Below are 13206 nucleotides of genomic sequence, written 5' to 3' on the forward strand. Positions count from 1 at the left end.
GAAGAAAAAGATACTGGTCTCTTGGAATTGTAGATATGATAGCCATTTTCTTCTTGGCCAGGTCAGGAGAGCACAGTGGTAGAGTTTATGCCTCACAGCTCCAGTGATCTGGGTTCATCCCTAATATCTGGGGTTATGTGTGGAGTTTGGTTGTTTCTCCGAGTTTTCGCTGGTTTCCCATCACAGATCACATTATGCCCGTCAATTGGCCACTGTAAGTTTCCCTTTGTGTCTAGATAAGTGGAAGAATCCAAGGGGAGTTGATGGGAATGTGGGGAGAATAAAATGGGTTAGTGTAGGTTTGGTGAAAATTGGTGCGTTGTGGTTGGCACATACTCAGTGGGCTGAGGAATTTGCTTCCATGTTGCATCTCTATAACTGTGACATTAAAAGCATTATTCACAACAAACAAAAATCACTAAATCTAAGGCTTCCCATGATTGTTCTCTTTAGTTTAATTGAGATTGGGTTAAAAGGATCCATTCTGTACGCTTTTGGATCAAAAACTTCTAATTCTGCATTTGGTATACAATATTGTATACAGAACCATTCCACTGGGTGTATGTATTGTAATGGTCCTTAATTATGCTTACAAGAAATATGCATAAAATAATATTCAGATCAAGAATCAGTAATCAATTATAACGTGACACTGATGAAATGGCAGTGTTAGCAGAGCTTTTAATCCTGAAAGCTGTAATGAATGTCTTTTGCAGGGCAAATCATTCAGTAATGAAGGAATGCCTAACCACATCTAACTGTTTCTGTAGGGTTTAAATAGGTTTACAGAATATCCTGGTGTTTCATTTTATTCTTTTCAGTTTATCTATGAGAGAAAGCAGATAGATACAAGGGGGCAGGAGGAGATAAAGTGTGTTCATATATTTAATTGTTTGTTAAAAAAAGTAGTTTTTGATTGAAATTTATCCTCAGTCATATGCATAGTGTGGGTAATAAATTCTTATTATGCAACTGGATGAGTAAAGTTTGAAGGAGGGTCCCGACACCAAATGTTGACTATCCATTTCCTCTACAGATGCTGCCTGACCTCCAGACTTTGTGTTTTGCATGAGCAACCATCTAGATTATCAATAAATGTAATTCATGTGTTGAATTAAGTGGTCCTTTGGGCTTCTGGGGACCAATACCAGTTTTGGCCAATTTGGTTACAATGTCTGCTGGCATAAGCCAAAGTTGACGAAGAAACCAAATTTCGTTTGAACCTCATGTGAGGTTCAAATGACAAATAAAAGGTATTGTATTGTATTGTATTGGAATACCAGTGTGCCTCACACAAAATAATATGAACAAAAATAGATGAGAAGCTTAAATGTCAACGCAAGGATTTCTGTTTGAACTGGTCTCCCATTTGTGATAGAACAAAATGATTGGGAATATAAGAGAAAAATATGCAAAGGGAACTGGAAGTTCACATGTAGCAAGAAAATGCATAAATTAACAATCAAAAGTTGTGATTAAATGGCTAGCCAATACCCCATTCATGTAGGAATCCATTAAATTAAAAATGAATATTGGTTCAACCTCAATTTATGTGACTTTTCTAATTTTATCCTGTCCGGTCCAGTCCAGTCCAGTCCATCACAAAGCTTGCATTGGTGGTCTACCAACTAGCAGATGCCAGCAAATAGGAACCTTACCCGAAAATGGTTTGTGGCATAGCTGTTAACATAAATCACCCATTGGTGCCCCAAATATCCCATACATTATTAAGGAAATCCCATCATAAAACCAACCCACAGCACATATCTCACTCACTGCCAACCCAACCTAGCTCAACTAGTTGCTTCCTCAACACAACCAGAGGATTAACTTGTGCAATTCATGGATATTTTCCACATCTCTCTATCCCTCAGAAACGTATGTTTATTGCTTCTCATTAATCTTGATAAAGTATTCCTTTCACCAGAACTAATGAATGGAAGATTGCCCATCCCTTTTTTAAAAATCAGTATCACAGACATCTTTCAGGTTTCACTACTCTTGCTGAAACACCTCCCAAATCTTGTTCTCCCCCCCATGCAACACGCCATCCCACTTTGCCCACACCGCCTTGTTCTCTGACCTTCCTTCCTGCAACCTACATTTTAAGCAATTTTCTGGTCAATCCCCCCCAACCAAATGACTAGCCATTGGGCACTTTCTTACAGGTCAATCAAGTGCATTTCTTACCTCAATCTCCCAAAACTGATTAGTACACCACACCCCTCACCAAGACTCTAAACAATGGCATTCCTTACATCTACATCACCAAGAGTCACACTCAGTTCCCCATATTCATGTCCAGTTATAATCAGAGATCCAATTCAAATCCCATTCCCTGGCACTGTATCTCCTTCAATTTCAACATCGCACCTTTTTAAGGATTATTTTTGGGAAGTGGATGTTGAGGGCATGGGGGACATTTATTGATCATTCCTAATTCTCTTCAGAAGTTGATGGTGAGATGCCCTGTTAATCAGCTGCAGTGGTCAAAATGCTGCAGATGCTGCAGTGGTCAAAATGACCCCCCAATGTTGTTGGGTAGGAAATTTCTTGGATTTTCAGCCAGGGTTAATGGAGGAATGGTGATACGTTTCAAAGTCTTGGTGGTGTGTGAATGGCAGGGAGACTGCAGCCTGTGGGGTTCCCCTGTATTGCTGGCCATGCCCTTCTAGGCGATAGAGGTCAGGGATTTGCATTGTCAAGTCAAGTCTTCTGAGGAGCCAACTGGGAGATGTTATCCCAAACTGATGCTCTGAATCTGCAATGATAGTGCTTGATCCAGGATGTAGACTGTGCTATAAGCAGCTAACTACAAACAGACTCACTAACAAAAAAAGGAGTTCCTCTCAAGTAATGTGGGGTGCTGGAACTACACCCATGTGAAAAGGAGAACATTCATTCCGAAGGAGAATTCCCCTGAGCTTTTTAATTTGCCGTAGCAATGTCATTATACCTGGAAGCAAATTATTTTTGGCAGAGGCAAGGAAATCAAGGCATGTCAACAACCAACTTTGATTGGATTTGATGTAACGATACTCCCATGCCACACTTAACAGCACAGCCTGGCAATCACATGAATAATTCCAAATCTTACAGACCATTGAGTGAGATTATTAAAACAGTGCCGAGCGGTGGGAAATAATGTTGAATTAATCACTGTCAACTGTACATTGAGTATGGAGTCCAAAGCCATTTGCTAAAGGATATTCAACGTTAAGCCATGATAAAGTACACACGTTGACCCCACCTATCCATGTTATATTCAAAGCCACTGCTCCACATAGACTTTCCTAGTTTCAATGAGAGTGGACACTCTAAAGCAGCTCCCAGCAACTTTTCACAAGAACCTTTGGCTTGCAGTTGTCCAGAAACCCAACGCCCTTTACACTGGAAGTGTTTGAAAGATGAATGTGGAATGAAACCTACTGGCCTGAAGAGTGCGGGCAGAGATCTCGGAGGTGTAAGCGCCAAGGCCGTGTGAGGAATGTGCAGCCAACCGGAAGTAGTACAGAGTGTTGGGGTGGAGCTCGGTCACAATGTGTGTCGTGCTAGGCTTAAAGCTTACCACTTCCTGTGGAAAAAAATTCAGACACTTGATGTTATACCAAGAACAGTTCAGGCAACACCTAAGATCTAGATGTTAGTGGATATCGTGTGGCATTGTATACAATATGAAGTGATGTACAGCAAAATAGTGTTCTGGTGTTGATGTGTAACCCGCCCCCCTCCCCCTTTAAGAACATACTTTAATAATTGCACAGCAAATTGGCTTACTTTAACTTTACAGATGTTACTAAAATTTAACATTTCCCCCTGTCCGCGCAAGGATATGAGTAACAATTTGGACCATGACTAAGCTGTAATATCCATACACTAATGGACCTATTTCAGAACACCTCTTTGACCTGGGTACGGTATGAGCTTGTTCTTAAGGTTTGATGAAAGGAGATGGGAAAAGCTCCTGGGTCCCTGAAACAACAACAATGGGCGGTACAATGGCGCAACAGTAGAACTGTTGCCTCATAGCGCCAGACACCCGGGTTCGATTCTGACTACGGGTGCTGTCTGTGTGGAGTTTGCACATTCCCCCTGTGACCACGTGGGTTTTCTCCGGGTGCTCCGAATTCCACCCACATTCAAAAGACGTGCAGGATATATAGGTTAATTGTCTTCTGTAAATTGCACTGTAAAATGATAGTGTAGGAATTATAGTGTTTACAGGTGATCGCTGTCAGTGTGGGCTCAGTGGGCTTGTTTCGCCGCTGTATCTCTGAACTCTAAGTAAAGACAATAAAGAATTATATTGTGTTGTTCCGCACCAGGGTCGGGATGTGGGGAAAATAAAGGTAGTTTGCCAATTACTTTGATCTAATTAACCCGTGTTAGACAAAAGGAAAGCTGCACCCTGGCACACAAGCATTTTCTCACCTTCTTCCCCTGGTCATCATCGCGATAGTACAGCTCATAACTGATGATTTCATCTTGTCTGGGTGCGGTCCAATGCAGTTCAATTGTTGTCTCAGATTTAGGGGTGGCTTCAAAGTTGATTGGTTGCCCAGGAACTGAAAGAAGAGGCCAAGATAGTCAGCCAATGTTAAATGTAGATTATTTGAGATCTGCTGATTGCGTGTAACCAAGTACTTTGGTATTTGGAACGGAATTTCAAAGAATCTCAAAGTTCAGACCTGTCCCACTTACGCGACTTTTTCGGCGACTGCCGGCACCCATCATAGGACGCCTAAAATTTTCAACATGTTAAAAATACAGCGGCAACCAGAATGACGCTACGACTCTGTGGGTGACTAGGAGACTACTCACGACCATACGGGCGACCCCCTGGCGACATGTCGCGAGTGTCGTGGGGTGTCAACCACAACATGTCGCCAGTTGCCGAAAAAGTCGAGTAAGTGGGACAGGCCCTTAAGTCGCAATCTGCAGCTGACACCTTTCTCACCATTATCCTTCCTCTGGATTTAGAGAAATCATAATTCTTCTGGCTTTGCCTCGGTCCTTTTCTGCTCACATTCAAATAGTTTTTGGGAGTGGATATATTACATTTTACAAAGTTACGACTTACCACAAGGGAGGCCAGTAGACGCAAATGGCCACGACTGCTATGTCAGAGTTGTTAAAACTACATAGACTCAAATTTCACTAACCCTAAATTGGTACATGTGACAATAATGACCTTGAAACCTAGAAGAAAAGCAATCCTATTCAAATCCAGTGAGCAGTGCACGTATGTTTAAATATTAGATGGGCACTTCAATTTGCCAATACTGTACATGTGGAGATGCCTACACAGTAAGGTGCTCACAATCCACCATCATTGATATTTCAATCTTCAATTTCATCCCAGCCTAAATCCTGGCTTTATATACTTAGATAGTTCTCATTCCTTAATTCACTGAACGCATGGTGACAGGCTTACAATACCTTGACTAACGAGTGTGCAGGGCAGTGTTGTCGGGTGCTGTCTGTGTTGAGTTCTTACGTTCTCCCTGTGACCATGTAGGTTTCCTCCCACATGCCAAGTGCAGGTTTGAAGGTCAATTGGCCTCGGTAAATAGCCGCTAGCGTGTAGGGAATGGATGCAAAAGTGGGATAACTTAGAACTAGCGTGAACGGGTGATCAATGGTCAGCGCGGACTCATAGTAAACATACAAATATAGGTGCAGGTGTAGGCTATTCGGCCCTTTGGGCCAGCACCGCCATCCAATATGATCATGGCTGATCATCTAAAATCAGTACCCTTTCCTGCTTTTTCCCCATATCCCTTGATTCCTTTAGCCCGAAGAGCTAAATCTAACTCTCTCTTAAAAACATTCAGAAAACATTCAGACTTGGCAGGTCAAAGGGACTGTTTCCATGCTGTAGCACTAATCTAAATTAGTGCAGCATAGTTATTTGGAAAGACCAGAGAATGAGAATGAGTTATTCAATCATAAAAAACATTCTTAGCACTGGGAGAAAATGGTAGTGACTGAGGGGGAGCAGTTATTTCTCAATTTCCAAGACCATGATTTCCAGAACCACTTTTCTACCCATTATTTTGACGTCTTGAATCATCTAACATCTCCTCAGTTGGATAATCCAAATACCATTGTGGGGGAGGAGGGGAGTGTTTCCAGAGAACCACCAGCCGGGAGGTCTAATGGCCAATCTGAAACACCGTCTTACACTGAAACAGCAATTGAGAAATCTGACCGCCTCAGCAAACCTTTCTCTTTGAAATGATACAATGATATTTCCAACAATACATTTTTTTTTCTCTCCAGTACACAATGTTACAATTACTCTTGCTATTGCTGCCTTTGTGAAGATGCAGTGATTTGTAACAGCAGTTTGTGGCAGTATTGATTGCTTTCAAGAAATGGCTGGCAGATAACAGTCAGCAACCCAAACTGAGTGTCTGACTTATGTACTGCAGTGCAGGTCAGGAGGTGAAGACATGACACTCCACACCAAATCTAATGGTGCAAATTTGATCTAATGCTAAGTACTTGAAGGGGGGAATGATTTTTTTCACGATTCTGCTGTGTAATGAAATCCAATTCTGCAGTTACCATCCTACATTGTGAATTTGTTATTTCATTAACATTTATAGCACTTGGACTTGAAAGGTCAAACAGAGTCATTGAGAAGATCTTATCATATCTAATTGTGATGAAGTTTTTTCATGGGCACAGCCCATTAAATCACCGCAATGACAATTGCATTTGTTGCCTTTGGATCACCACTTAGGCAATTGCAGTTGAAGATCAGGTAGGAATCGCCAGGTGACATTGTTCCTTTCTACCAAAAGAGATTTTAAAGTTACCTGTTGAAAAGCAAAAAAAATTGCAAATGCTGAAAATCTAAAATAGAAACAGAAAATGTTCATCGGTGAGGTAAAATAGTTCAACATTTTGTGTCTATCTTTGGTGTTATCCCAGCATCTGCAGTTCTCTCCTACACAAATGTTCATCAGGTCAGGTAGCATGGGTTCATAAGTGATAGGAGCAAAATTAGGCCATTCAGCCCACCAAGTCTACTCAGCCATTCAATGACGCTGATCTATCTTTCCCTCCTAACCCCAATCGTGGAGAGTGAAACAATTACCATTTTTGGCCAGTGATACTTGAAGGCATGCTAAGCATCAGCAGCATTTTAATTCAGGTTTTAAAGTAACATGGGGAGATGGCATTCTGTTGTTTTGCAGTAGAGAAACCTTCTCATTGTGTGGCACACTGGCACAGCAGGTAGAGCTGCTACTTTACAGCTCCAGCGACCTGAGTTTCCATTTGACCATGTGACTGCTCCGGTTTTCTCCCACATCCCAAGGACATGCAGGTTGCCTGCTGTAAATTATCCAAGTGTGGGTGGGTGGAAGGAGAATGGATGGGCATATGAGACAGTACAGTATATGCTACTGGGAAATAAGTGAGGGAATAGGATTGATGGAATTACTCTGGGAGCTAGCATAGACTAAATGGGTTCTGACCTAATTCTGCGAGGATTCGTGAGGGAATAAGAAATAAAAAAGCTGATGTCATGGGAGAAATTGATGCCTGCAAAATGGTGTGCCTTATAAAGTCTAACAATCAGATTCTTCAATTTCTAACAGCACATTTACATTTGGATTTATCTTAGTGAAATTTTTGTTTTGATAAATTGTTAGGTCGGTTTAGTTTAGAGATACAGTGTGGAAACAGACCCTTCAGCCCACAGAGTCCGTGCATGCCACCGGTCCCCATATACTGGTACCATCCTACACACTAGGAACAATTAGCATCTTTACCGAAGCCAATTAACCTACAAACCTGCACGTTTTTGGAGTGTGGGAGGAAACCGGAGCACCTGGGAAGAACCCACGCGGTCACGGGGAGAACGTACAAAACTTGGAACAGAGAGCTCCCGTAATCAGGATCGAACCTGGGTCTCTGGCGCTGTAAGGCAGCAACAGTACCACTGCACCCCCGTGTCGCCCACATCACAGCTTCCTGAAACTACTTGGCTTCTGGGAGGCTTAACCAATTGCCTTATCAAGGTTACTGAGTCTAGTGGTGATCCATATTTCAGATGAGACTGGCTACCTCAGCACAGAGCAGGGTGCCAGTCTGGAAAGTTTTCGATGAACCCTGTGCAGCTGGTGACTGGCAATGCTCAACCACCCACGTGCTGTGGAGTAGAGGGACTGAATTAGTTTAGTTTTGAGATACAGAGCGGAAACAGGCCCTTCGGCCAACCGAGTACACGCCCACCAACGATTCCTGTACACGGACACTATTCTACTTACACTAGGGACAATTTACAATTTTACTAAGGCAATTAACCTACAAACTGTATGTCTTTGGAGTGTGGGAAGAAACCAGAGCACCCGGAGAAAACCCAAGCAGGTCCCGGGTCTCTGGCACTGTAAGGCAATAACTCTAGCGCTGTACTTTCGGTGGAAGCATATTTTTGTTTGGGAAGGTGCACATGAACCTCTGTCTCAGCTGGAAGGCCCTTGTCTAGTTTCTTCCAGCCTACATCCAAGCTCACACGCTCTTCACGACTTCAACAACCTCTAGTTCCTTGGCCACAATGCCTCATCTTTACCGTGGTTTACACCTCCGTTCCCTATCAGAAGGTCCTCAAGGCCCTTCGGTTCTTCCTCAAAATGGAGACCCAATCAGTTCCCCTCCACAAACACTCCCCTCCGCCTGTCGGAACTTATCTTCACCCTAAACAACCTATCTTTTGACAGCTCTCAGATTTTTCAAGTCAAGGGTTTAGCTGTGCCCATCTTTTTGTTAGTTACGTTGAATGCTCCTTGTTGCAAACATACCCTGGCACCATTCCCCAACTATTCCGTCGACTGCATTGTGCCAGACTACGAGCTGTGACAGGACTACAAAGGTTTGTTGTTGGTTGTAGGTGGCTTGGGTGGCCAGGGAACACTGTATTAGGGTCCAGATACTGCGTTGAGTGGATCAGACCTCAAGGCCAATCAGTAGGGCATCAAAAAGCACCGAACAATGATACGATACTAATAATCGCCAAACAACTCACCTCCCTGCTGAGTTTTGACCTGAATCTCGGATGAGAGTGGACCGTCGCCAACAGAGGTGAAAGCCAAGACCTTGACGCTGTAGGTTGTCTGTGGTATCAGGTTGGCCACGGTGGTGAGGAGGCTGTCATCCAGGTTGTGCTTTTGCCAGTTGTTGACGGGCTGCAGGGGCTCCATAGTGTAGTACACCCGGTACCCTCGGATCTCGCCGTTCGGCTCCTCGGGCTCCTCCCATTGAATCAGCATGGTGGTGGCGCTCAACATCCGAGCCTGAACGTTCCTCGGGGGGCTAGAGGGCACCTGCTCACCAGTCCGTGTCTCCACCGTCTCACTGGGTGGACCCTGACCGATGGAATTGACAGCAGAGATTTTAAACTCGTAGTCAGAGTACGGGCTCAGTCCACCAATGCTGTAACGCAGGGTCTGGATGCCATCGATGGTCTGGTAGAGCACGTCTGTGCTCTTGGGTCTGTATTCAATAATGTAGTAGTTGATGTGGTCAGGGTTGCCAGAATCCCATGATAATGTCACACTGGTGGCGGTGGTCTCCACCACGATTGGAGTTCCAGGGGGCTTCGGCAGTGCTGCAAGTATCAATAGTTCGACGCAGTTAGCTAACAGCCGAAACAAGGAACTGCAAACGTCGGTTTACAAAAAAAGACACAAAGTGCTGGAGTAACTCAGCGGGACAAGTGGCAATTCTGGAGAACATGGATAGGTGACGCCTGGTGTCAGACCCCTTCTTCAGACTGACTCAAAAAATCATCTTCTCGTTTTGTTTAGTTTATTGTCATGTGTACAGAGGTATAGTGAATAGTATAGTGAAAAGTGCTTATCCATGTTCTCCTGAGATGCTGTCTAACCCCTAACTTACTCCAGTACTTTATTCCTTTTTCTTTAATGGTTAGTTAAAATAATTGTGAGGAAATGTTTGTTGCATTATTTCACAGTCTAATCCCTTTCCAGAGATAGTCTTTGTGATTTTTGATCCAAGGTGTGAGTCTGCAGGAGCACCCTTGGTTTTGAATCGTAAGATTGTGACTGAAGTCCCATTGCTTAGATTGATCATGGAATCCAGGCCCATTGTGGTAAAGGTGATTTGCTAAACTGACAGAAGTGGTGCCTTCAGGATTAGTTTTAAAGAGTGCCATTTTTCCTCTCACACCACTGTTTGCAGAAGAGATTGGGAGTTATACTGGGTGCCTTAATCAATACATTCTTAAACCAGCGTCATTAAAATTGATGTTGTCAATCAATATAGATATGAAGACTCTTATAATACACTTTCTTTCAGAACTGGCCATCTTTGGTGCAAGTGATGACATCCACCAGTGATATTGCTTCAGTTTTTTTAATCTACCTCTCCTTTAGTACACCCTGACCTGGTATTTGCAGCAACTCATCCTTCTTTGTCCCTTGTAACTGTCCCATTACCAAATCCCCATGCAACATCCTTGGCCTCTCCCTATCAGATATATTCCCTTTCTTCTATCCATCCATCTCTATATTCTCTTCCCACCTTATCTGTGACTTGAAACTATTTTTTTTATCCTTACTTTCCCAATTCAGATGTTGGGATCTTCAATGTGAGACATTAACTCTTGTTTCATTCACTGCAGGTGCTGCCTGACTCGCTGAGTGTTTTCTGATTTTGTTTTGGATGATACTGCTTTTTTTTGGATCTTGCTGTGGCCCTTACTGGCTACTCACTTCCAGATCATTACCCTTCCAAAGTACTTCAGTCGCCGTTAATTGTTTTGGGGTGGCCTGGAATGGTGTGAGAGACAGGCACGCACGCATAAGTGACTCCCTTCACTTACCTTTAACGATAATCTGTGACATTGTTTTGATTATCCCAAGACTAGACATCGCCACACAGGTGTAATTAGCGGACTCTTGGATACCGCTAAGCTCTAGAACATTGCGGCCAACAGGCATGTCATCCTCTGGGGTCAGGTCTTCACTTCCCAGCATCCACTTCACATAAGGCATGGGAGAGCCCACGGCAACACAAGTGATATTCACGCTCCCACCAGGCACAATCTCTTGGCTGAACGGTGGGCTGATGGAGAACCTAGGTGGAACGCGTCGAACTGGGGCGGAACACAGAAAGGTGACAACAAGCAAGAAAATGAGAGTTGGCAGCACCTGAGAAACAGCACAGTAACAAAATGAGTCCACACAAAGCACATTCGTAGCACAAGTGTTCAGTGACCAGTCTGAGACCCATCACAGCACATTGAGAGACACAAAAATTTATTAGTTAGTTTCTCATCTTAAATGTGTGTTGTTAAGGAGAGAGACGTAGGCTCTGAGATTGCGAATTCAAGAAATGCAGGCACAGGCGGAGCTCTCAGTCATTTGGCATCAGCAACCATTTTGTTTGGGGTGGGACAACGTGATTTAAGTCTGACCATGTTATTCTGCAAAAGGAATGACACAGGAGAAGGGAAGCCAAGCTTGGTCTCTCAACCCTCAGATAATTGGCTCGTGAAATTCACCGCTACAATAGAAAGATCTGATCAAGTGGAATTTGCAATGATTTTGTGGCTTTTTTTAATTTACTAATTGTCGACAAAATGGAAACAATTCTTCTTGATTGAAAAAAGACGATTTCAAAAAAAAAGAATCATTTAAAATTTTTCACATAAGGGACAAGACAGAAAAGAATGTACTTTTCCCATCAAGGTACATCACTGTTCCTTGCCACAACCATCATTCAAGGTCGTCAGTCTAGACATTTTATTTTATTAACTACAAATACATCTATGGACTTTTCTCTCTGTTATAATTTCCCTTCTGCCTGCTCAGCCATTTAATATGATCAAGTCTGATCCCCACAGCACCATGTACTTGCCCCATTTAAATTAATTCCCTGTATATCTAAAAATCTACGTCTCCAATATTGTCATCTGAGGCTCCACAGCCTTCTGAATATGGAATTCCAACTGCACCTCTCAGTTAGCAGTTGCAGATGATGCATTTGTTCAGCCAGGCCAACAAGACTGGAGTGTTATTCCCATAAATGTATATATAAAACTCTGCTGATCTTAAAGTATTTGTTTCTGATGATCTAACCATAGCAGTCTTTATCATCTTGGTTCTAAACTAGAAAAAAAATATTAATGGATGACATTGTGGTTCAATTATTGGTCTTTAGGCCAATATCATAAAAAATGGCAGGTTTGTTGACACCATCTTTAATGGTCATAACATCATAAGCGACAGGAGCAGAATTATGCCATTCGGCCCGTCAAGTCTACTCCACCATTCAATCATGGCTGATCTATCTCTCCCTCCTAACCCTATTCTCCTGTCTTCTACCCATGACCCCTTGACACCCGTACTAATCAAGAATGGCTGAATAGCCAAATGGAAGAGTCCATTTTCTTTGTGGCTGCCAAGAAATAACAATGTCCTTCCAATTGAGGGGCAGTGGCACAGCCAGAACAACATTCTGGGAGACCAATAACCCAGATACTTGCTCCATCACTAGTGGACGAGATATTCCATAAACACCCTTAAAGTGATTTCAAGTAATTTAGTAGTGCGCTCTTGCAGAAAAAAACAATATTGTTCAAACTGTGGCTTTATTTGTTGATCATATGTCATTTTATGGCAATTTTATCTCTAAATTTGGTGTTCAACAAAGTGAAGGACAGATTTGGAAAGACCTGAGGCAAAGATCTGTGGTGCCTGATTTCATCAATTCTCAACCCATTGAGAAAAAGGATTTAAAGTTCCGCTTAGGATAAAAAAGCTTTTGGTGAGTTTTTGTTGTGTTTCCAATGGAACTTTCTTTCTCCCTTTGATGAAAACTCATCCATCGTGATAGTTCCCACCCTCTCCACCCAAAAATAGCTGAGACCCCCCCTAGCTGCTTCCAAGCAGATGCGCCTGGTAGTCATGACCAACTGGCCTCCTAAGCCAACCCAGCACAGTGCAGCCGGTAGATGGTAAATGAAAAGACTGCCTCCAAATGCATTGATTGGGTTTGGCCTGGTGGTCAGCCACAGGTGAAGACTGCCAACAAAATGCAACCTCCGATCGTAACGGATGTGTCCAATTGCCAGGGAACAATAAAGATGAGAAACACTAATGAAATTTTTGTGGTGCGGATATATCGACTGTACGAAGCCTTTTCAAGATATTACAAGGATCCATCAAATAG

General features: G+C 42.9%; 1 protein-coding gene across 18 annotated transcripts in view; it reads right to left on the reverse strand.

Moving 5' to 3' along the window:
* LOC129711276 (receptor-type tyrosine-protein phosphatase S-like) overlaps nucleotides 1-13206 on the reverse strand; it is a 382253-nt gene that overhangs the window by 126906 nt on the left and 242141 nt on the right. For all 18 annotated transcript variants that reach the window (XM_055658803.1, XM_055658805.1, XM_055658814.1 and 15 more), the window contains 4 exons: nucleotides 10856-11128; nucleotides 9038-9619; nucleotides 4432-4565; nucleotides 3430-3574 (listed from right to left, as the gene is read on the reverse strand). In XM_055658803.1, coding sequence (XP_055514778.1) covers nucleotides 3430-3574; nucleotides 4432-4565; nucleotides 9038-9619; nucleotides 10856-11128 — 1134 coding nt within the window. The remainder of the gene's footprint in view (nucleotides 1-3429; nucleotides 3575-4431; nucleotides 4566-9037; nucleotides 9620-10855; nucleotides 11129-13206) is intronic.

The sequence above is a fragment of the Leucoraja erinacea genome, chromosome 29 (assembly GCF_028641065.1).
Source record: "Leucoraja erinacea ecotype New England chromosome 29, Leri_hhj_1, whole genome shotgun sequence".
Taxonomy (NCBI): Eukaryota; Metazoa; Chordata; class Chondrichthyes; order Rajiformes; family Rajidae; genus Leucoraja; species Leucoraja erinaceus.